This window comes from Anguilla anguilla, chromosome 13, assembly GCF_013347855.1.
Source record: "Anguilla anguilla isolate fAngAng1 chromosome 13, fAngAng1.pri, whole genome shotgun sequence".
Taxonomy (NCBI): Eukaryota; Metazoa; Chordata; class Actinopteri; order Anguilliformes; family Anguillidae; genus Anguilla; species Anguilla anguilla.
In genome coordinates, this window is record NC_049213.1 from 5,206,429 (window position 1) to 5,232,395 (window position 25,967).

At 41.4% G+C, this 25,967-nt stretch overlaps 1 protein-coding gene across 7 annotated transcripts in view; it reads right to left on the reverse strand.

The window, feature by feature from the left end:
• Window positions 1–25,967, reverse strand: part of scn8ab (sodium channel, voltage gated, type VIII, alpha subunit b) — a 90,727-nt gene that overhangs the window by 6,400 nt on the left and 58,360 nt on the right. For 5 of the 7 annotated variants that reach the window (XM_035386892.1, XM_035386898.1, XM_035386895.1 and 2 more), the window contains 9 exons: window positions 24,795–24,912; window positions 24,144–24,298; window positions 22,621–22,794; window positions 13,552–13,674; window positions 6,410–6,694; window positions 5,623–5,676; window positions 4,060–4,197; window positions 3,383–3,487; window positions 397–667 (listed from right to left, as the gene is read on the reverse strand). In XM_035386892.1, coding sequence (XP_035242783.1) covers window positions 397–667; window positions 3,383–3,487; window positions 4,060–4,197; window positions 5,623–5,676; window positions 6,410–6,694; window positions 13,552–13,674; window positions 22,621–22,794; window positions 24,144–24,298; window positions 24,795–24,912 — 1,423 coding nt within the window. The remainder of the gene's footprint in view (window positions 1–396; window positions 668–3,382; window positions 3,488–4,059; window positions 4,198–5,622; window positions 5,677–6,409; window positions 6,695–13,551; window positions 13,675–22,620; window positions 22,795–24,143; window positions 24,299–24,794; window positions 24,913–25,967) is intronic. The other 2 variants (XM_035386896.1, XM_035386897.1) reach the window with 1 other exon arrangement.

The window sequence follows — 25,967 nt, forward strand, 5'->3', positions numbered from 1 at the left end:
TTATTGGTGGATTATATAGGTAACAACAAAAGAGAACAACATCAATGCTGATTGGTAGATACCATCAAACTATAAAGCTTGGATACCATAAGAGGCCTTGTACAGTACACCCAGAAAATATCCATAAATCACTGTTCACATTGTTCTTATTACCAGTGTTCTTGGTGGTGTTCCTCTCTCACTTCTATACAAAAAGATGATGATAGCAAAGTCCTATCCATTTTATAAAATTGTTATCTTTGCAACAGAGGAATGCCCACACTTCAGCAAGCAAGTGGTCACTGTGCAGGTTTAGGCCAACGTGCAGTAACCAGAAAGGTCCAATTGGGGACAATAAGGAAACAATTAAGAAAATACCACAAAAAACATAAGAAAAACCCTTGCTCCTTCACTCACCCACAATGGAGAGGATGACCACAACCACATCGAAGATGTTCCATCCTATGGTGAAGTAGTAATGTCGCAGGGCGAAGAGCTTGAGCACAAACTCACTGGTGAAGGCAATGATGAAAATGAAGTTGATCCAGTATAGGATGTCCTCCATCTCAGGTGTCTGATCATCTGTCTCTACCATCATGGTCACCATGTTGAGGCAAATTAGGATCATGATGGAGATGTCAAAAACCTGTTGCGTCACAAAGTCGAACACCATCCCCTGGATTTTGTTCTAGGACAGAGGAAAGAGAATGGATTTAACTGAAAGTCAGTCATTATGGTTACAGCAATCATAATTTTCTTGTTTTTATATGTATTATTTCCTATTTAATTCCCTTGTTAGCTGGAAGCAGTTAAACTGCTTCTAAAAATGGCTTACTAGCTAAAACTGTGAAACCTTACTAGTCAACCAGTTTAGTTACCGTGACAGCAATTTACTGTAATTGAAGTACAACTGGTACGTGTTAGCACCCCCAGCACAATAATGTGTTGGAAAACTATGTATTTATAACTGTATTTCATTCATTTTTTCTAACTGAGACATAATTCTAGCCAGACTCAATTTTTAATTGTCATTAGCCATGCCCACCTCAAAACTTGATATATGTGAAAAACCTGGAAGTGGCCTAGCATAAACGAGTCCTGAGTGTGAGACAGCTACAGCACTGCACACAACTGGAAAGATCCCACAGCGGAGACAAACAAAATCGTATTCAAGTAACTATGGATTCAAAGGACCACAGCCTTACAATTCTGAGCCTGCTAGGTGCCCAAGGGACAGGGTTAGGATTAGGAGGAGGATCAGCACAAGATTGAACTTTGATCTGAGAATTTGTGGCAGAAGTTGGACAGATGCTTGCTTTGGTAAGTAACCTTAACTAGCAACACCACATCTGCGATGCTAGCTAGTGTTAATACATTGATCTTGAATGTGCATTACATTCAGTGTTAGTGAGAACCAGCTAACAAAGACTAAAGTTAGCTGGCTCACATTAGCACAGGTGAACAGGTGAAGCTACTTTATGGACCAAACGTTTTATTTCATATCATTTCTGTTTTTAATTTCACTGTATCTCACATTTAGAGCAAAATAGCTAGGTCACATGGTATTCATCATCATCATCATTATCATCATCATCATCATCATCATCATTATCATCATCATCATCATTGTCACTGTGCCTGTCCAGTCCAGCAATGATAATCACCTAGCTAATAGTTAGTTACATGTCTTGCTACACATCAGAAAGCTGACAAAATGTATTGTACGCTATATGGTCAGAAGTATGTGGACACTTGACATCCAACATCACATCATTATGGGAATAAATATGGAGTTGGTCCACCCTTTTCTGCTATAACAACCTCCACTCTTTTGGAAAGGCTTCATACTAGATGTTGGGGCATTGCTGCAGGGATTTGCTTCCATTCAGGCAGAAGTGCATTAGTGAGGTTGGGTACTGATTGGGCCATTAGGCCTGGCTTGCATTTGGCTTTCCAATTGATCCCAACAATATTAAATGGAGTTGAGATCAGGGCTCTGTGCAGGCCAGTCAAGTTCTTCCCCAAACTGTTGAGGAAGGACAGAATTGTCTAGAATGTGATTGTATGCTGTCACTTTAAGATTTGCCTTTACTGGAACCCAGAGTGTAAAAAAATGTTATCTGTTAGAGTTGAATTAACGCTGGACATTTTACTGCGCATGCCTGCTTCCTGCTCGGATGCTTGTCACAGTCACAATGCCTGTCAATACTGGTCCTGCAATGGTCCTGAATTAACTTCCCATTCAGGCTAGAACAGAATAGTCACTAGCCTATTTCAAGATCCACCTCTTCACACTGTACCTAGGCTCACTTATTATTTTCAAACCCTAGTACTTTTATCTTATGTAATTATTTTAGGACTATAGCATACTTTATGCTTTATATGGATGTGAGCTAAATAATGCCACAATGATTTGCATTATGGTTCTCAGCAGGCATAATTATGTGGTTTATTAAAGTTGGACTGAGACTCGCTGGCCTTGGATTGTTTGCCAGGTCTGGCATTGCTGCTCACGTAACTCTGCTGTGTACACTCATGAGCTCATTGCAGGTAAGCCATTCTGAATAGGCGTGTCTGCGAACTGCAATGCATGGTCTCTTGCACAGAGACTAGTTTTGTCCTTGCACTCATCAATAAAGCAACTGAATGCTAATTTGAGAGGGACTGGTTAAAATCCAATTGGAAAGACCTTGCCAGTGGCATCTTTGGGCAGAAGTCCCACAGCTCGATGCCCAATTGGCACTGCCTAGAAACTGGAAGGTTTTAGTCAGCTGGGATGTCGACCTCTCACTGCGCAACAGCGACACCCACTGGTTCATTGGGCAGCTGCAAGTCCATTTCCCCCAGGATCTTATCTGTTTAAGCCTGACTTGTGAACTGTGGTGCCAAACATTGTATGCTCTGGAGGACCAAATGCTTATATGTGCTTGCCTGCATTGATAGCAGAGTTAGCAGGCTATCCGTGCTAATAATAATATGATCAGGTATTCCAAATTGGAAGGTAAACAGGTAAAAACATTAAAATATCAAATTAGAGGGAGACATTCAGCATCCAATACATGTGATGTACATACTGCTTAACTAAATTTAATGTTACATTCTGTTACTGGTACATCAGAAGCAAATTAAGTCAGGTGTATGTCTGGTCATTCACAGAAAAAGGGGATACTCCCAAAACACCCAGAAGGCTGTAGGATTACAAATTACAGTGCCATTTCGGTGGACACTTTTAGCCAAAGCAACTTACAAAAGTGCATTTCATATGGTAAACAAACATAAGAGCTAGAGATAAGCAATATTAAACCATTAAGTGCCGTCTACCATCTGCAGGTCTGTAATAGATGGCGTATAATTGCACAGTCTCAGTGAAACCGAGAGACTGAGAGACTGAGAGAACACATACCAGCGGTCGAGGGATGGGTTTCTGTGGTTTCTTAGAGCCCAGTTTTTTCATGGCATTGTAATATTTTTTCTGCTCTTCAGTCATGAAAATATCCTGGCCCCCAAAGTATAGAAATAAAAGAAAATGCTGTTACAATCTGTATTGGACCTGGAAATATGGTTGTGACGCATTCCATCAAAAACTTTGTAATGACAACGGTCTACATTGAACATTTGTCATTAACTTTGGATTCACAAACAGTTTGACGGGTTGATTTTGGCCGAACTTGCAAAATTACTGAACTCACAAAACTGTCTGCAAAGAAACATAAAAAGGACAAACACTGCATTTAATCTTCATTCATCTGATTTCTGATTCCGCCCATTTCTGAACTCGCAAAACTGTTTGTGAAGAGAATAAGGCAAAACACTGACAGTTATGTTTATAGTCATAACTCAAATATAGTCATAATTGAATAATGTAGACAGAATCCAACTGTTAAAAATCAAGCAAAGACTGTCCACCTATATAGAAAGGAAACAGAAAAATGATTTCAATACATCTACTTTCTGTTATTTTATTTGTGTGCATAAATGTCTGGCAAAGCTTCCCCTTAAAAATTCCCCTGGTATAGTAAGTTGGTGTGTGTGGGTTTTTGGATTTTCAGAAAAGGAGAGAAAGAAAGGAACGGGTCTTATCTTCTTCTTCTGCTGATTGAAGTTGTCGATGATTACACCAATGAAGAGGTTGAGGGTGAAGAAGGAGCCAAAGATGATGAAGATGACAAAGTAGATGTACATGTAGATGTTGTCCTCATAGATGGGCTGATCCTCCACCTGCAGAAAGGGGGGGGGGGGGGGGGGGTGAAAAAACACACAGTCTTTCTGGCTTTCTGCCACAGCATACTAATAAATGCTCCTTGTCCCCCAAATTCACACTGTTCACTACATTTCTGTATGTGCTGGAGGTCATTGTCTTAGTTCTCTGGATTTAATCCTGTTGTCTGTCCCCAATGTCCATACAGAGCTGGGGAAAGTATGTGTTCATGTATTCAGCTCCCTTTACCTGAAATGTATTACCAAATTATTTGAAACTGGCCTCTGGGTTTTTTAATCTATGGTTAATGATCTAGAGGCTCTATTATCGGCAAGTCTGTTCTGGCTAGATTAGTGCCATTTACATTCTTGATTTTAACTCATTTTGCTGAATTTTGATGCATTTTCTGTAACTTTGTGTGTTTGACTTGCTGCTGCCTGTCTTGGCCAGGTCACTCTTGAAAAAAAGAGATTTTTAATCTCACTGAGCCCATCCTGGTTAAATAATAAAAAAGATTTTAAAAAATAGAAAAGGCACTTAAAGAAAGTCTTAATTCCAGGACATTGGACCATAAATTATGAATGTTGTATATAATATAATGATAGTTACCGCAGTAAGAAAAAAATATAACCAAATTATCATGATGCAGGGCACAGTCTGAAGGAGTCTGGGCATTCATGGTGTTCAGGCCATGTATCTATGGCCTCATCACCATGAATGTCCCCGTAGCCACATCCACACAAGTCCTCCAGTAGTTAGATTCTTCTTTAGTAGGCTACGCAGAGGTTGACGCACAAACATTCTACAATGGCGCAAATCAATTTTCTCTTTTCTTCCTTCCTCACAATTGCTTTCTTGCTTGTCACATTCAGTTGCCTGTCCCTCATCGGCAGTTTTAGCTTTTAGCTCATAAAGTAGACTCTATAAATCAGTGGTCTCCAACCCTGGTCCTGGAGAGCTACAGGGTCTGCTGGTCTTTGTTTTCACCTTAAAATCAGCATCCAATTGAGACCCAAGACACCAGGTGAGTTGAGTTAACTGTGTAATCAAGTGCTCTAATTGATTCATGAAGTGCAGAGTCACTATGAAAACTAACAAGCAGACCCTGTAGCTCTCCAGGACCAGGGTTGGAGACCACTGCTATACATGCTTCCAAAGCATATACCCCATGCCCTGACACTCACACCTTTCCATTTATAAATAATTACATTAACATTGTAAATCTATGAAATTTGAAATAGCTGATGGTCATTTGTCCCAAATACTTATGCTGACTTGGAATAGGGAGGCTTAACTCACTGAATGACATTGTTGTAATAAAGTGTAATGTCTGTTTTTTTTTTTTTTTTAAACCCCACATGAAATAAATGAAATATAAATTTGAAATACAAATTTGATTAGCGCAGAAAAAAACAAAACAAATGTAATACTAAAACTCGACGTACTTTTCTGGAGTCTACTGCAGCGTACATGATGTCCATCCAGCCCTTAAAAGTGGCCTATTGGAGCAAAAGAGAGAGAAAAAAGGTGAGTGGAAGAGAATCAGAATAAATACTTGTCCCACTACAGTGATGTATGTCCTGGATGGCCTGATAGGGAGTATGAAGAAGAGTAATAGAATTTAAATTAAATGATGTTTTACATTAAATCTACAAAAAACTATTTCAATTGATGCTACAGTGTACTATAGAATATCAAGAAAGCCAAAATGCAGTCTACAGCTGTAGCACTGTTTTGGTGATACTGTTCCAGTCCATCTCAGATCCTCTATAGCACATGGACTGTAAATCTGTAATTCACTAAAAAACATTGGACACCATTTTCCATAAAATATAATACTAAAATACTATATTACTATATCTACTTTAATTTGGCATCTTAGGTAATGACAACTTATGGTAAAGAAATCATTTTAAATTGATATTGTACATTTCATGAAATTAACTTTGCCCATTTCATGAATTTACAGCAAACACCCGTATCTGACACTCAACATCAAAACCAGCACAGGAGTGTTTGTTCATAAGACGTCATTTTTGATGACAAACACCACCCATACTTGACTAGAAATGAATTAATGTTGGAGTAAACACGAACAATGCAAACGTGTGTTTCAGTGTGTTATAAGGTACGCCTCTAAATGAAAAGAAAATGTGAAAAACCTCAAAAAGAGAGTGAAGACGGACGAATAAGAATGAAAGGAAGGAGAGAAAAGGAGAGGCACTCCCTCACCACTTGCAGCAGGGCCAGGTAGCCAGCCCCCACGTTGTCAAAGTTGATCTTTACGTTCTTCCACCGGACCTCGGTGAAGTTAGCGTTGATGAGGTTGAAGCACTGGGTCTTGTTGTTGACTTCGTCGGCCTCAAAGCGCTCCTCGGCCGTCTCATTGTGACAATAGTAATACTTTCCGGCGAACAAGTTGACCCCCATGATGCTGAAAATTAGCCAAAAGATGAGGCACACCAGCAACACATTCATAATGGAGGGAATGGCTCCGACCAGGGCGTTGACTACCACCTAGACCAGAGAGACAGGGCACCATTTTGTGAGAATATCAGAGTGCAGCCCTTCACACAAGAAAGTCTCACACACAAACACACACACATATGCATGCACATACAGTCACACACAAACACACTCACACATATGCATGCACATACACTCACACGCACACACATACGCAGGCACGCACTTACGCACACACACACGCACACACACACGCACACTCACACACACATACACACGCGCACACTTACGCGCACACACATACACAGGCATCACGCATACGCACGCACGCACGCACACACACACAGTAGCTGCATACCTGCATGATATTACTCTAGCTGTTACTTTTCCTAGGTGTTATTTTAAAAAGGATTTAAATGTCAATGTGACATCCAAATGAAATTAAGTTTCACATCACATCGAGTCTCAGAAAAAATCTATACCTCTTACCCACTCCTTCAGCTAAATTAACAATGAGTAAAATAAAGGAATACCAGCAGCTACTTTAATCGTGTTGTTTTTTGCAGTTAGTTTAATAACTCAGGTGTAACAAAAGGAAACAAGATACTGTGTCCAATGAAATGCTTTGCCAAAACATTTTCAGTGCCATGCTCTACAGGAAATTCAGTGAATCTGGGAAAATCCCTTCTGAAGGAATTAAACTCTGGGTGGACAAAAATGTGGGTCATTAGGTTTGCCAGTGCAATAGCTCACTATGTAAGATGCAGGTCATTAGGTTTGCCAGTGCAATAGCTCTCTATGTAAAATGTGGATCATTAGGTTTGCCAGTGCAATAGCTCTCTATGTAAAATGCAGGTCATTAGGTTTGCCAGTGCAATAGCTCTCTATGTAAAATGCAGGTCATTAGGTTTGCCAGTGCAACATTTAGCTTTTGAGCTGAAAAAGATTTTTTAAATGGAAAGAAGATTAAATTAAATCACTTGTGTCCAGGGCTGAAATCCTAATTTATCAATAGTCTTAATGGTCGCAACTGTACTGCACCATACAAGACTGGTGGGCATACACTGGGAATTAAATAAATCACCTCAAATATATTATGCAGTCAATACCAATGCATTCCTTTGAATGTACGCACAGGGTTTACCAATCCATTCTTATAAATGTATGTATAGTGGTTTACCAATCCATTCTTATAAATGTATGTATAGTGGTTTACCAATCCATTCTTATAAATGTATGTACAGTGGTTTACTAATCCATTCTTATAAATGTATGTATAGTGGTTTACCAATTCATTCTTATAAATGTATGCATAGTAGGTTACCAATCCATTCTTATAAATGTACGTGTAGTGGTTTACCAATTCATTCTCATAAATGTATCCATAGCAGTTTTCCATACTTGTATGCAGCTCTGTGCCATTTCTCAAAACACACAAATCCACTTGTCGCCCGACCCACCACAACACCAGCCAAACTTTTAAAACACTTGCGATGAGAAGCTGAAGCGATCGTGAAAATTCTGACCCAACCCTCCGATGCTCCATTTAACCACTTCCATCCTTCACCAGTCACACACTCCTGCTCACTGCCTCCCACCCAGCCTCCTATCTTGCATGGATTAGCAGTGAGTGAGTTCGGTGTGCGGTAGTGTGCATGATACTGGCTGCTCAGCGGGCAGACAAACAGACAGTTAGACATGCACTTTTTTGCAGGCTCATCTCTGTACCCATAATCCACCCATGCCCCCCCCCCCCCCCCCCCACACAACCCCCCCACTCCCCTCCACTACGTCTCTCTCCAACAGTCCACCCCCACACACAGCTAAGAGGAAAACTTGAGCAAAAGAGCATTCACACACAGCCATGAGACAAACTGAAGCAAAGAGCATTATCAAGTTTTTTTTTACTTCACGGCCCTGGAGATCAGATTCACTAGAGTGGAGTGCTAGCGGGTTGTTAGCCTTCACTGATTGCAGTTCCACGAAGGCATATGATGCAACGAGCATAAGCTGACAGTTTGGTAAGGCCTTTATAGTAGGTAGCCATTTTAAATGTGTAATTCAGGGGTCTTCTCTTATCTGAAAAGGCTGGCGTGGATGCAGGCTTTTGTTTTAGCCCAGCACCGCAACACCTGATTTACATGATTAGCTAATAACGGTCTTCACTCAAGACCCAGTAGAATCAGGCTCCTATTGCTCAGCTAAAACAAAAATCTGCACCCACACAGGCCCTTTTCAATGAGATTGGACACCCTTGGCATAATTTGCAGTTTGCCACATCTGACCAGTTTCAACTAGTTAATGTCCTAGATAGCTCGCTAGTCCATAAGCTCATAACATTCAACAGTATTGTTTCAATGGTGAGGTCATTTGAAAAATAAAACTCGCCAGTTAATATTATGGTAACACTGGCATAAGCTAGAGAAACTTTAAATTTGTACAAAGTGATGCAAATTGACATGCATTTTCTCCACCAGGCAATTTTTGACAGGTGGAGCATTTTTGACCTAACACTGGCAGCCCCACAAGGTGACGCATGATAGGCTCTTCCGTACTCAGGGATGGAAAAGTATTTTCTTAACCTAATGGTTCAAGGGCACCACTACTGATAAAATTACCGTCGCTGACTATCTTTGACATTAATATTTTTCAAACCTATACTTTTGTCTTTCAATTATTTTGTTATCAATTCACAAATTTATCATTACCTGAGACCAGCTGAGAATCTTCATACACCAATATATAAAACATCTTGCGGTCAGTTTTTGGTCAGGTATCATGAAGTTCCTTTGTGGAATGATCATTTACATTTTCTAGATTCTTCATTGTCTTTGTCAGTCCATAGGAAGGAACTTTTAAGATGTGTAGTTGTTTGTATATATAGTTATAATATGCTGATCATCATAAATGTTTTCATTTTTGTCTTGGATTCTGAACATCAATTTGAGTATGGATAAACATGGTTTTGGATTTTGATGTGAATTTGGTAGTAACTTTTTAAAAGCTTTTTTTGGGGGTGGTTTTTAAATAAGCCTACTTGGGTTTCTACCATACCTGCACATGTATTTTTTTTTTACTTTCTAATTTTCTTCAAAATTTCCTTTGTTTTTTAACATCGCAAATAAATGTATAAATAAAACATAAAAACATAAAATGTAAAGGTTTCAGCTGGCTGAGATGACTAACTGTGCACCAGGACCCCACCACTGGTCATTTAGGTGCCCACATGTCTGCCTGTTGAGCTGAAGTGCCTTCCTTTGACTGCGTGTGTGAGCCAGACTGCACACAGTGTTGTGATAAGTGGCACTTGGCATCTCATGCTTCTGAGAAGAGCACATGCGTGTTCCGCGTTCGCCCAAATCAACAGTGCAGGCGCAGCAATGACATATGATTGGGGCATTCCAAATAGGGAAAAAGCATAGCAAACTGGGCCTATATTCAACTTATATAAACCAAATATTATAACGGTATTACGAAAAGAAATTACAATGCAAAAACTGAAATTCAGCCCTGCTATGGTTAACTAACAGGAAGCTCACTACCCTCCCGCCCCACTGGCAGCCCATTCACAATAAAATGTTCAGTGTCGACAGAGTCCAAAACGTCCCAAAAGGGACGAAATGTACCCTCTCAAGGAGCCCATCACATTCACAACTGATTCGATGCTGAACATTTTGCTGTGTACCCATTCTTATAAACATAATTATCCACCCTAAAATATGTAATACATTTTATAATGAAACGGATATCTAGAAAATCAGTGTGTGGGAGATTGTGTTCCCGTACCCACAAACAGCACTCATCAGAGCAGATCATTTTAAACAATTTAAAACATTTATGGTCTCAGGCTACATCTCTAAATATAGTGCACCTCTTCAGCTATTCATAAAAAATCTTCACTTCCCCAGTTCAAACAAGAAAGGGCAAATGGGTCAATGAACAATCACACAAAGTAGGGTAAGGTGGGGTCAGAATTTTAGAGCAAGGGGTTTCAGTTCATTGGTTTTTTTTTCTATGCCCCCCCCCTTTTTTTCCACTTACCCTCTGAATTTGGTTGTATAACAAAGGCTGTTAATTTTACCCACAAGCCTTTATCTTCATCCCAAAAATGACAATACTACATCAGCCTGCTCAGGCCCACTGCCCTGCAATGGCCCTCAGCATTAGCCATAACATATCAACATTATATCTTTTTATAATATCTCCAGCCTTTAGTGTTTCAAAAAAAATCATGACCTAATGATTACTTGAATGTTTTTTTTTAATAAGCAAAAAACAGGGGCTTAAGAAAGGCTCTACTAGTAATCTGCACTTTGTCAAATCCTGCTCCAGTTGTGGAAGCTGAAATACTAAAAATTACCCTAATTTGTCCATTATTTAATGGGGAAATCATACATAATTTTAAGTGTAGTCTATCTTTACTCTTTAGGTTTTTCTTGTGATTGTGCTAGCAGATAGACCCTTTACACTTTTTATTTTTATACATGTATCAAAACCATATAAAAATACCTCTCAACATAAAGCTCTAAGTGGTTACCTTTTAAAATATTTCTGTCCACCCTGCATTTCAGTCTGTCTCAGTGTTTGCGACTGTGTTGAGAATCAAGCCGCTGTATGACGCGAGAATGACAGCAGCCCTCGTTATATGCCACTGAGGAACACAGGAGTATAGTCATTTTTGGGAACTGGAAAACTAAAACCATGGTGTAAAAAAGAAAGGGACAAAACTACATTGATGGGGCATCGTGAACTCTACGTGACTAAAACAGTTGTTCAGAGTGTAAGGGAGGCATTTTTTGCTTTCTTCTTGCCACTGCTTCTCTAGACACGGTTTGGTCTCCTCTTTTCCCACAGGCAAGATGTTGCCTCCCAATTTCATATCCAATGAGATCGGATCGCATCATCAAACCCCGCCCCCCCCCCCCCCCCCCCCCCAGCCCCCCCTCCTATTGGCTGTTTCAGCCGTTATGAGTGAAACGACGGCTTTCCTGTGCCAGCCTCATGCAGTTTTCCTAAGCTTCTGCCTTCGGCCAGGAAACAAAACTGGTCGTGTCATCTAGTTTTTTCCAGCCTCTAAAAAAAAGCCAGGGGCACAGAGAAGGCTGAAATGCTGGCTCTGAAGTGGCTACATTAACGATGCTACTGGCAGAAGCTTAGCAAATTTCTCACTCCCACAACTAGACTGAAGTGTACACTTTGTCTATTTCAAATTTGCCACATTTTTGTAGATCCTGAGCAAAAAAGAGTGTGGCAAACTCATTTCAGTAATGTTGGGAGGGACACGGGCACCACATCGGTGCCAACAGTGACAGGATGGGACAATGGTGCTTGGGTGGGGTGGGGGGGGGGGGGGGGTTTATAGTGCTTAAGTTTGGGGGGAAGAGGGGTGGGAGTTTGGGAGGTGGGGAAAGGTTTGGGAAATGGATCAAAAAAGCTGAGATATGAGATCGAGGCCAGCAGTCCTGGGGGTAAACAGACTCGAGTGACAATGACCTGGAGCAACCGGTCACAACCATCAGAAAAAAGACATGTGTGGTCAGCCATCTTGGCCAGCCATGAAACCCCCATTTCAGTAGCTACGAGGGAGAGTGGTGGTTTTGTGTTAATTCCAACTGTCAACCACTCTCCTCGAGTATAATGTGCAGCCTGTATGGTTGAACAATGTCACTGAAGCAGTGCACCTTCTTCACCTGCAGTGGCAGCAGTGACGAACACCTGGCGATTGTTAAAACAATGTGCAGTATAGATCACACATGCTCAATGTGCAGTATGGACCACACTTGCACACTGTGCAGTATGGATCACGCCTGCACACTGTGCAGTATGGATCACACTTGCACACTGTGCAGTATGGATCACGCCTGCACACTGTGCAGTATGGATCACACTTGCACACTGTGCAGTATGGATCACGCCTGCACACTGTGCAGTATGGATCACACTTGCACACTGTGCAGTATGGATCACACTTGCACAATGTGCAGTATGGATCACACTTGCACACTGTGCAGTATGGATCACACTTGCACAATGTGCAGTATAGATCACACTTGCACACTGTGCAGTATGGATCACACTTGCACAATGTGCAGTATGGATCACACTTGCACACTGTGCAGTATGGATCACACTTGCACAATGTGCAGTATGGATCACACTTGCACACTGTGCAGTATGGATCACATGTGCACACTGTGCAGTATGGATCACACTTACAATGTAGTCTGCAGGTTTAGCTTACTGCAGACACTGCACATGCATTTTGATGTTCTTTTTTCTGATGGCACACCTCTTGCAGCTGGTGGTTGTCTTTAACAGACATTAGGGCACAAGGGTCAGGTAGGCGGGGTTAGGAAAAGGGGGTGGAACTGTTCTTGATTTAAAAAAACCTCTAAAAATCAGTAGAGGTTGCAAATCAGGCCAAACAGCCAATATCTTCTTTAAAATACCTAATTTTTTAAATTTCAGAGCCAATTCAATTATGATTCATATAATAGTCATTGATTGATTTTTTTACATTGTGATAAGGCAGCTTTGCAATGTATCCTCGCAAATTTTCTCTAAAATTTTTTATACTTCAATTTTTAATCGTTGTCAGTCAGAATTTGCTGAGGAGGTTGACTTTAAATCAAGTAAAAGAGTGACATTATTATTACAGCGTAATCACCACTGCTAAAACCCCATGACTTTTTTTCCAGCTACAGTACATCATGACTTCTCCTGCAGATTTCACACTACCGAAGTCATGTAAATAGTAAGACAATTCATTTCCAAATTTCCTTTAAAAAAAATCCCCCAGCAGGCTTTAATGTCTTTTTTGCAGTTTTTTTTTGTTGTTGTATCAGTTCTAGCATGCTTTAAGGTTCAATGGCATGCAGATGGAGCAGCTGCTTAGCTCTGGATCTTACCCTCATCCCTTCAAATCGTGACAGAGCTCTGAGCGGTCTCAAGGCCCTTAGTGTCCTGAGTGATTTAATGGGGCCTAGATCGGAGTAGCCCAGGGCATTTGCTATAAGGCTGACTATAGACACCTACAGAGAGAGAAGCAAGAGAGTTTCCAGACCGTTAGAGGTACAAAATAACAGTGGTGCAAAAAAAAAAAGAAAAAAAAGAATTGTAGATCTATAATTTGTAGGAAGGTTGTTTGCACTTCAGTATCTGTACTGATACTGTGGCTTGGATTTAGCGTTGATTGATTTGATTGGCCCAAGTTCATATTTCAACTTCCAATGATTGCATGGCCGAGGTGCGTAAACAAAACAGACAGCTAGGAAAAATATTCCAGCAGGAACAACTGGATTTCAGTTCAAAATCAAGGCTCCATTTGTATATGACTAAAAGTACAAAAACAAGGGCATATTCAACTCAGCCTAAACATTAGATGTAACAGACATCAAACTGAATTATTATTATTATTTTTTTGGCCAGATGATGAGGCTTGAAAAGCAGCAGAATGGTGAACCTGTACACCTGGAAAGGAACTTGGAAAGAGAGAGAGAGAGAGAGGAACACAAGATTCAAATAAAAGGGGGTAAGTACAAATAAAGGCACAAAGACAACTGCAGTACACAGTGGACAGGAAGAAAACCTTTGTGGGGATTGGACAAGGGGGTGTTTAGGAGCGAGGATTCCCTGTGGAAAAAGGAAAATCCAGTTTGCCTTTCCCAAACTTTTGCCCTCCAAGTGCTGAAGTGTACAGTAACATCCCACACAGTATGACCCAGCTCAGGACAGACAGACAGCACGCACATCACAAACAACACAAAGCCAGATAAAGACGTGAATTTACACGGAAGGAGAGAGGGGAGGTGCACAGAGGGGGAGAGGCTGGCCAGTCACTGTAACGGATCTGCACTGAAAACGACAAACACCCTGGGAGAAACCGGGACCTGCCGCAGTACCTCCGCGCCACCCACAGCTCTGGCAGAGAGGGGTACTGCTGGGCACCCCCAGCAAGACCCGCTCGCATCAAAAATCCTCATGAAATATTTGGGTATTTTTAAAAAAATCATGAAATCGGCATTAATGAACCAGAAGAATAATTTCTCTCAGCACAAAGTGTGCTCATTCCAATCCTTATGGTTTTATCCAGGCAGTGTCCAGTATTTGAATTGTCTCTTCACGCAAAAGCAAACATTAGCACTATTGCTCCGTTTCTTTATTGTTGTTTTCCTGTATTATTTCAATTGATTATCAGTCTTGTGAATTTACAGATTGCTAGTAATGCGAGTGATCTAGTGGATGAACAGTGAGATGGAGTAGACATGGTCCCGGTTCCTTTCACAAAGGGAAATAGAAAAATCAAGCGGATCTGAGGAACACCGATGACCAACAGCTAACTTCACTTCAAACATACTGTAAGAGAAACACAAAATCTGAAACTGGCCAACGGCTACATTTACGTGCACACCAATACCCCAATTATTGGTAGTAATCATTCTATGCCAGTATTTAGATTATTGTGGTACACACGGATATAAATAATTCATTTACTCCAATAGCCATGTTTACATGATTCTTTCCATAATCAGGGTAAGCTCAACTCATTGCCAGCCATAGTTGTTTTCATCCGGGATCTTGGACTTCAGCCTGACATGTTTCAAGAAGCCGAGAGAAATTGGAGCAAGATGCCTACATGCTCCGTCAAAAAATTTCCATTATCAGAGTATTGCCATAATCGGGGTAAGATCAGAGTATTAGTGTGCATTTAAACATCATCAAAGTCACAGAGGAGAAGGGATGAGCACTAATGCAAGTGTGTCACATGTACACCCATAGTACAGAATAAGGTGGTAAATTAATGATTACATAAAATTTTTTTAAATAAATCATTAATATTTCCCCTTCTAAATGTATCCCTTAAAATTAATTTGAAAACTGAAGTTTTTGGGGAGCGCTTCTGGGTCTAAAGATGTAAGAGGTGTCTCCCAGTTGCTCTGTTGGATGTGATATAATTTTATTTTTCAACCCACAATTTCACATATCTGCAATAGATGGCAAAAAGAAAAGATCCTTTCCACTTTATAAGCTGGTTATTAGGAACTGAACACAATGGAAATACTGTCTACTGGACACGACAACCAAAACCAAACAACGCTTGCAGCAACCCCAGGCTACCCTACTGAAGAGCCTGCTGAATATGGGAAAACTGTCTCTGCCACCCTCAACAAAAAATGTAAACTCGAGACAAACTGTTACGGAGCTAAAGTGTGCAGCTACAGACCACAGCAGCCACTTAGCTGATTTCCAGGCTACATTTAGCATTTTGCATGCTAACCACTGAAGTTAAGCTGCTGGGAAGCAAATACCTGGACCTAGAAGTCGAGAAGAAACAACTTCCTATCTGTTGGGAATTCCTGACGGACCGGGATCCTTCTCCACCAAATTTTTATCGCTCAATTACATCAGGTCGTCCTGGGACTGGACGAGAAATCTCTGTCAGACCAGGTACACCGCACCCTACGCAAAAGACCCAGTGGTGGAGAGAACCCCCCAGACCTTTCATCGTGAGGGTACACTTATTCCACACCCGCTACAAGTTCCTGCACTGAGCCAGATTTCCATTTTCACTGACTAAACTACTACTGTTGCCAAGAAGCAAGCTGTCTTCACAAATGTTAAACATCAGCTACACTCCTATCCAAATGTGAAGTATGGACTTCTTTTCCCTGCAATTCTTCTAATCACCATACCAAGGTGTTCAACACACAAGTCTGAAGATCTGGCAGTGGCTATGGAGTTTATCAAAAAAAACATTAACAAGGCAGTCACTCCAGACAGTATTACACTAGGTTAGCTAGCTTTCTGTGCTAACTTAGCCAGCCACTACTGTTTGAGCCAAGTTGACACAGACTACATTTCCCAATTAACCTCAATTTGTTTTGTTCAGAAACTATGATTCTCAGGTAAGTGAACTTAATGCACATTAATATTTAAAGTTTGAGCTTTTTCCTCTTCCAGTGCATTTTGGCCTGTTCTTGTGTATGATTTACAGCCTCATTTGCCAAATGGCTATATTGCTATGGCTAGTAGAGAAGTGAGGAGAGAAGCTTTGGTGCTTATTTTCCTTCTTTATGTTTTTTCAACATTTTTTTATTTTGTTAGTCTTATTCAGAAACCTGCTTAAGGGGCTCTTGCTTATCAATGCGTATGTAGTCAAAAACTATTCCTCACCCTATGGTAAAGCTCACACAACACCCCAATGGAAAATTAGCTTATATTTGTTAGCTGGAACTGTAAAGATCAACTCTCCAGTTAAGCCCTGTAAGGTGCTCCACCATCTCAGTCACTTGGGAGCCCATTTCGTCTGCCTACAAGAAGGTCAGAGAAAAGAAAATACTTTAGTAAGCTGTGGCATTCAAGTGATGCCCAGTTAGTATTAAGGGGCCTAATGTGAGCCGAGAAAACATTCCCTACTTCATTACATCACCACGACCAGCCGGTACCATTGACACGAGGCAGGATAGATCCATGGATTCATGCTGTCATGGCAAATTTTGACCTACCATCTGCATGTTGCAGCGGAAATCGAGATTCATTAGACCAGACAATACTTTTCCGATCTTCAGTTGTCCAATTTTGGTGATCACGTGCCCACTGGAGCCTCATCTTCCTGTACTTAGTTAACAGGAGTGGAATCCAGCGTGGTCTTCTGCTGCCGTAGCCCATCCGCTTCAAGGCGCTTCTGCACACCACTGTTGTAAAGAGCTGTTACCTGAGCATTTGTGACCTTTCTGTCAGCTTAAATGGGTCTGCCCATTCTTCCCTGACCTCTTTATTAACAAGGTTTTTTTCACCCACAGAATTGCTGCTCAATGGATGTTTTTTGTTCATCGCACCATTTTCTGTAAACTCTAGAGACTGTAGCGCATGAAAATCCCAAGATGGCAGCTGTTTCTGAGATGCTGGAACCACCACGTCTGGCACCAACAATCATACCACTTAGATCATGTGTCTTGTCCACTCTAATATTTGATTAAACAACAACTAAACCTCTTCACCATGTCTGAATGCTTTATATACTCATTTGCAGCTACATGATTCACTGTTGTTTGCAGAAGGGTATTTGCGTTAACGAGTGAGCAGTTGTACCTAAAAAGTGGTCACTCAATGTTCACTGTAAAGGATTTAACAACACATGTGAACCGCCTCAATACACATTTACTTTCAAATGAAGATTCCGTTAGCTTAGCTTCTCAGCAAATTGTTTTTTTCATAAGTGATAACAAAACCCCAGATGTACTGCACCTGTTCTACGGGAGGGCTTGAAGGCATATATTAGAAAGGACCTCAACCCTGACACAGAACACGAGAGAAAAACTCAAGAGAGAAAAATTGACACAGCGTATTACTCAATTTTATAACATGTATGCCATTTCACCTTCCAAATGTATAAGGTGTGCCTCTCCTTACAAGCAATATATGATGTTCTGACGACAGATCACATGACTGAACAGCTGTTCTGATCTAGATGCACATTCTATGAACATAGGCAGAAGGTCAACAGACTACTGGCATATCAGTTGTGACAGACATCATCATCTCATCAAATTCCCCAGATCCAAACACCTTCATGTATAACATTTGATCCTCCAAACAAAATTAATGATGAATTCAAGGAATACTATACCTCTGTTTAAAAATTGGATAATAGCATTGATCCTCCCAATTTGGAAGTTTTGCTGATACATTATATATTCCTTCCATCAACCTGGCTTCAGTTGAATACTTGTAGAAACCAATTAATATTTGAGAACTCACTATAGCTGTTAAATCAAGGCAAAGTGGTGAATGCCCAGGTCCAAACTGTTATCCAACTGAATTTTACAACAGATTTTAGCCCCCATTCTCTTGGACATGTATAACAAATCATTTATCCCTTAGTTTACCTCAAATGCTCAATTAGACCTCAATCTTACTCATTTTAAGGAAAAACAAAGACCTCTTAGCCTGCATCTACTTTGTCCCATAAGCTTGTTGAACATAGACTTCAAAGTATTGTCCAAGCTGTTGGCTATACACATGGAATTTATACTCTCCTTTATCATGGAGTGGGGACTCTTTTTTCATCTTCAACGGTTATTCAATGTTATTTATAATTCTGCACAATCCTCAAAGCCCGGTAGATGTAGAAAAAGCCTTTGACCACGTGGAGTGGAATTATCGTTTCTATAATTTTGGGAAATTTGGTTTTTGACGAAAAATGAATTGCCTGGGTGAAGTTGCTTTATTAATCTCTGAAAGCCTCAGTTGGATAAAACACAAGCAGGATACTCTCCTCTTCATCGTTCCACTTGGCAGGGCAGCCCCCTCGGTCCCCTTCCCATTTGCTGTTGTCATTGAGCCCCTCTCAATCGAGCCCCATTCCCCTCTGCTGCAATCCCCACATCACCGGCATGCCCAGAAATGGTACAGAACAGAAAGGTGTCTTTGGATGAAATCTGATCTCCTTTAGCAAATTTCAAACCTATCTGTCTCTGTCCCTGCCGCTCTCCCCGCCCTTAATTCGCTTGGTCTGCTATCTCTCATTTACTGGGCCGGACACCATCTTTGTCCATGCGGAAACCCCAAGCAATTCCACTTGAGAAGCTGCGAAAATCCATTTCTCCTTTTGCGGGTGCGGGACCAGCATACGCCAAATGGCGGAGCACCTCTGGGAGGCGGTCGTCATGCTCTTCCTGTGTCCGGCCTGCAACGAGAGCGTCATCCAAACAGGGTTTGACACCAGTGACAGCAGCTAGCAACGTATCCACAAAACTTCCATAAAAATTCCCCACTGCCGTTGACACTCCAAATTGCAGCTGCTGCACCCAAAAAAAGCCCTCCATACATGTTGATAGTCCTGCCGGGGCGAGTAAGTAAATAGATAAAAAATTCTGGCAAGTCAGTACTTGTCCCTTATTGGACAAAATGATATCACATGATTTAAACTTCATTTTTATGCATGTATGCATTTTAGTCACTAAGCCTGTATGTAGCTGTATTAGCTATCCAGCTAGCTAAAAAGGCAGCTCTGTAGCTGGCTGCTAACTTGGGAATGACACGTTAAATTCGGCTCAGTTCACATCGCAGAAATGTCACGACTTGTGTAATGTTCACGGTTTGAATGTGAAGAGTTGGTTGCGCCTACACCGGTTAGATGTAATTGCGGTTTCTAATCAACCCCAGTGTATTGCTGCACTGCCATCTTAATTTTTGCACGAGGCCTACCACACAGGCCTTTCCACAGTTCACTTGCTTTACCGAGCCACTTAGCTGACAGCGCTTAGCTTCAGCCAACGACTTAGCTTTCAATGCTTTAGCCAGCTGGCTAATAATGGTAAGACTGTCCAAACCAGATCCGACCATGAAGAAAACCACAGTTACGCACGCTTAGTGTTGTTTCCAATAAGATGTTGATACATACACGTGACGTACACAAACCGACTGGAAGAGGAAGGCAACCGTTATGGCAGCAGGCAACAGGTTTCGCAGTGACACCCCCAATACAACAGCAGCAGGACAGTACCGAATCCTAGCAGCCCTTCTCTAAAATGGCACCTGTCGGGCAGGTGTGATTGGCCGAGGAAAAAGACTTTTGAATGGTGTGAGTGCGGCAGCTCAAGGAGGTTGTGGCATACTTTGGCTTTTTGGTGTGGGGAGAGAGGATTTCTTTGTGTCGAGCGGTGAGCTCAGGAAGGCTAAAGTCTGCTCGGTGAGTTACAAACTGCATGCTAATTTAAAATGGACGCTGTATTCAGCCAATGCCTAAGTCAGAGTGCTTTGGAAAAAAATATCTGAATTCACCAATGAACTGTCAGAGTTATTGAACAGGTCGCCATATCCACAGGCAACAAACTATTGATTGCACATTATCGTTGTCTCAGAAAATCCAACAAGCGGTCACCGGACTAATACTTGAACACTGCTATTGCTAGAGTGACAAATATGAGACCATGTGGAAAACGTAGATCTCTCGCTGGCCAAAACAAGTTATCCTCAAGAATATGCCAATATTTGGCTCCACCCTTGGGTGGCTACAAGCCTCCCTGTCCCTTCGGCGGAAGAGCAACCCCACAGCATTCCACCGCCATAGCTACTCGTCAGCAGGGATGATCATACTTTCCCACCGAATCTGAAGCTGGTGCATAGACAAAAAGTAATGTAAGCAATTTAAACAATAACTGGCCTGAGGCCGTTGACTCTCACCTGAAGTGAATGCAACTATCACAATTATAATGATGCTGCAAAACGCAGCATTGTATGTGCGTGTGTGTGTGTGTATGTGTGTCTGCGTGTGCGTGCGTTCTCCTGGAGTTGTGCTGACAGCCGCCTGTCTGCAGGTGTGCGCGTCTGTGTGTACCAGACCTGGGTCAAATACGTATTTGTTTTGGACGGCGGGGTTTGCACTTTTTGAGAGCATTTCATCGGTTCCAATACGCCAGACAATATCGGTAAAGCGTAGAAAAGTATTTGAGTATTTGAATCCAAAACAAATATATATTTGACCCAGGTCTGGTGTGTACCCATTCAAAATAAATAGCTCTGCTGCCTAGTATCTGTGTGAGGATCCTGCTACCCTGCAGATACTGCACCTATGCCGAGACCTGGGACACCAGGTCAGACCCTCACTCGGCCAACGGCTGACTCAAACACACCTGGGTCAAATAATCATCGTAAAAACTTGAACCCTTGCAACACCAGTAAAAACTGTCAGTTTACTGGCAGTTTTTAATTATTCATTCACCTCCACCAATATATCCAGAACACAGCACTTGCTTCATTACGTTATTATGGTTTGTAACATGTTGAAAACTTTCAGGGAGTGTTTTCAAATTTTATAAGCATCTAAAGAGCTCTAAAGTTCTTCAAATGCATTTAACCAAGGTCTGGAGTCAAACCCATTGAGGCCTCTGAATCTGGCAGTATGAAGTTTAACAAAGAATATCTGGTGCATGGGACTACAATGGCGCAACAGAACTTCTGAATGACCCAGCTGACAAAAATGCTCACTCTACTGGATCCCATGGCCCTGCGGTTGTGAAATTTAACCATAATCAAACCATAACCAGAGGCGTGTTGCTGAAGGGTGGCTTGGGCTTACGCCAGCCGGTGTTCCTTTCCACGGGTCACTGCTATAGAACCGCCCCCTGATGACTCATCAAAAACATTAACTGTAATCAGAACACCAAATCCATACCGAGGAAGTGGCCTGCCTTCATGCATAGAAGAATTAATGCATCTTTCATATCACAAAAAGAATAACACAATGGTCTGGATTCAATTGTACTTTCTTCTTTCCCATGACTTAAAAATAAATGGCTTGATGCACTTTTGTCTTCCCAAACAGGGGCTTGCTGGGTTCATTTTGGTAAAGTTACAGACAAATGTTCATTGAGTCTAGGCCAATCATAGGCCAGTCATTTCAGAGCTGCTGGAAGGGGAGGGGGGGGGTCAAACTTTCACCAAACTCTGTCCCCAGCATTGATTTCATATCTTACAGTTTTTATATGTTTGTACAGGAATTCAGAATTCAGAATTACTGCACCTTTTTATAAACATGCTTCTGTCAAATGTAATATAATGTAACATCTCTACTAAAACATGAGAGACAATACATTGGTTAAAAAATGTACCAAGACAGACTGAAACTAAAATCAGGATGATTTGATTCTAATACATAACAATAATAAAAAGACTAGCGTGCCAGATAAGATCCAATAACAACCCGCCCTGCTGATTGAAAGGACAAGATTGGCCCTCTTCTCTTCTTCTTCGTTTGGGCACTTCGTGTTTTGGGGGTCTGGAGAAATGGGGTGTGTGGCTGTATCAAAGAAATAAGAATCCAAGGAGCCTGGAGGGAAAACGCAGGAGGGAGAGGGGGTCGCAGATGTTGGGGGCGGAGGAGAGGGGCCTACTGGTAAAAGGGCTGGTGTAAGGGACGGGTCATGAAAAGCACCAATCAGAAAAGCGAATGCCTGCTTCAGGAGGGTACTTACATCCACGATGAAGAAGTCGAGCCAGCACCAGGCGTTGGTGAAGTACTTGACGAAGCCATAGGCCACCCACTTCAGCAGCATCTCCAGGATGAAGATGTAGGTGAAGACTCGGTCGGCGTACTCCAGGATGACGCGGATGGTCTTCCTCTGCTCAATGTACACGTCCTCAAAGGCCTGGAGAAGAAGGAAGGGCTGGTCTGAAATAGGGGCTGTGAGAGAGGGTGTTTCTGTGGCAGAACTGAGCTCACTGTAACATCATAAGAGCATGAAAAACAAAAAACAATTGATTGTGTAACACAAAATGGCTTTCCGACTTTTCTCTGGAAAATATAAAGTGAGCATTTGGCAAGTTCAGCTCTCCCTTAAAGTACCTCTGTTTGCAAAAAGATATAAAGTAACATTAGCATTTATTTGGAAGTTATTTGTAGTTATTTGCAACATTTCCACAGCCTTGCTTGTGTTGGGTTTGACGAATAAGTTCCCAGGGCGTATCGACTAGGATATCAGGTGCTTTGGAAACGTGCGCTTCATATGGCCTCATAACTGCAATCAATAAAGGCCAACAGCACGCTACTTCCTGTGATTCTGATCACCGCAGTTAAGTAAAAAAACTGTCAGCAGTTTTCTGTAAGGAGTGTACTGTCAGGATCGTGTACACACGCTGCAGTCTATGCTTCGTTTGCCCTCTCTGATAACACCGGGAGTTCAAGATTAAGTCGGCTACACTGCCGTCTCTTGTCCAAGGTTGCATTGAAATAGCTCAGATTTAGGTAGATAAGGTAGGGATGCATGCATTTGATTGGATAAAGGGGGTAAATGTTTTGCTTTACAGTATGTGCCCCTGAAACTTCTGATTCAGATTCCCTTTCATCCATCACTAACCTTTTTCTTTTTTTTTCAGGACAAAGTAGTAGCAGATTTATTCATAGCTTCTATCTTTTACAAGCGATTTATGAACGTCATCGTCATGAAAAAAGCTTCTTTGACGAATCCTTTCTGACGTATTTTCATTGCCAAAATGAACACTGGAGCACACCAACTAGTAAAGTGGATACATGAACAGGATCACATCTACTGGTTAAGTGCTAGCTAGTCACCCCAGGGCTTACAGTGAGCTTTTTTCATAGAAGTTGTCTGAGACTGGAATCTGCACTGTGAGAGAGAGAGACCAAGAGAGACAAGAAACCACTCCGAAGAGCCTTTGTTGTGATTCGGTTTGTTTTTACTATATTATCTTTAGTTTATTATTTTTTCCCAGATTCCGTGATGGAGAATGAAGATTCTTGCTTGTTAATATTGTTGAAACAATATTGTTCTCTCTCTACCAATAAAATGCCAGTAAAAATTGTAATTACCGCATCTCCCTGTGTCCAGCTATTCTGTCCCTCCCAGGTGCGTCGCTCGCCGTTTGACGGTCATATTTGTGTTGTAGTGTAAAGGGTTGTGTAGTATTGCATACTTTCAAATTGTGTTGTGTTGTATAGTTTTTTGCATTGGATCATGTTGTATGTTCATAGCCTCACCAGTGCCCCACTGCTGAGCAGGATCATGAAGATGATGAGAGTCTCGAACCAGTTGTGTTCCACGATCAGGAAGCAGGTCTTCCTCAGGTACCACCAGTACTTCCCCCAGCCCTCAGTGATTGGCACGTCGCAGCACTTGTACCGGGCAATACAGGCTGAGAAACAGAGCAGCCAATATCACAACCCTCACCCCCAAAATACAGTACCCCACCACACCACCGCGTTCCCACGACTGACTCCCCTTGCCTGCTCGTTACAGAAATCAGCTGGAAAAACCACAGGTCAAGGTACAATATGCCTAGAATTTTTTAAAGGTTCTCTAGTTGTTTTTCCCTTCTAGGCATTTTTTTTCTCCAAATTTGGTTTAATAGTAAAATGATAGCAAAAAAAAGTACACCCAGCTTGCGTTTTTGAATACACTGGCCTGTATGTAACGTTGTATTTAATCTACATTTCCATCAACTTTGACTCACATTTAAATGCAATGACTGTATTATTTTTTTCTTCAGAAAATGTTTTTGCAAGATCACCTTTCCGGCTTTTTTAAAATAAAAAAAGCTGTGCAAATTATTTCAGTCCAGAGCTGTGAGTAACGTTTTGTCTGCTTTTCCTGTGTATCTGAGGACATTTCCTGAGGAAACACAAACACACCTTCTGTCCAGCAGGCCTCTGGATCCAGGTACTCTTCCACAGCCTCCACCACCACTACGTCCTCTACATCGGGCTTAATGTCAATGGTGCTTCCCTCTGAGGAGCTGGTGTCATCCAACTGGAAGGAGAGAAGAGGGATAGAATTATTCCAGACAGAACAGGACTCAGTGCTGAATTTAGAACCACATCGTGTGACAGGTTAACCTTTTAGTAAATTTCACATTATTCTTTTGTTATTAAAAAAGGCCCATGATAAAAACACTCGATACACCATATGTTTACAGAGATTAATAGCGATAGAGATTAATACCATTTATTTTACATAACAATGATTATGTCAATATTTTGTTTAATCTTACATAATATAATATATCTAATACATTATTTTTTCTCACACACATCCTCAATTCACCAGATTGTACAGTCTGATTCTTACATCGGTGTGGGAACAAGAAAAGGAAATTATTGTCATTTCAATAAGCTGAACAGGAAAAATCTGCAAAAATATGTATGTTGCATTTATACTACATTAAGGAGGAGGCCAATTAACTTTTAAAAATGTAAATTTAATGTGGATAAAAAGTCCCCTTTAATCAGGAGGCTTCTGGTTTAGAATGTCCCAAGGTCATCTTTACATGTACAGTGTGTCAAGGACATGCTGGGTATGCAGACTCCGCCTCCCCTGCGGTGTCTGTACGTAGCATGAACACTAACAGTGAGGATTCTCCAGCTCAGAGATCCTCCATGGTCACAGAGCAGGTTTCAGTCAGACATCTACCCCATGACACATGGGCATTAGTGTATCGGAACTGGTCCTGCAAACGAAGGACTGAGTAAACAGATTCATATATAGTCCATTTTAATCTACATTTGCTGTGCAATTAAAAGTGCATCCTGAATTTCAGTGGTTTCCCTGGGGCCCCCCTGTGTACGCTGGTTTTTCTTCTAACCACAATTGCAGTCCCAGAATTGTAACAAGCAGTTAATTTGTCTTAATTAGGAGCACCTGTTTAGAAGGATTATTCATGTTCTTAAGCCGCATTGTGTCAGAAATGCCATGTCAGGAATAATAAAAGTCCTATGATCACATTGTGCTTATTCTGCTCTATTGCAAACAGTTACATAAAAAGGTAACAAAATGGCTGACTAAAATAAAGGCTGAGGTTACCCACT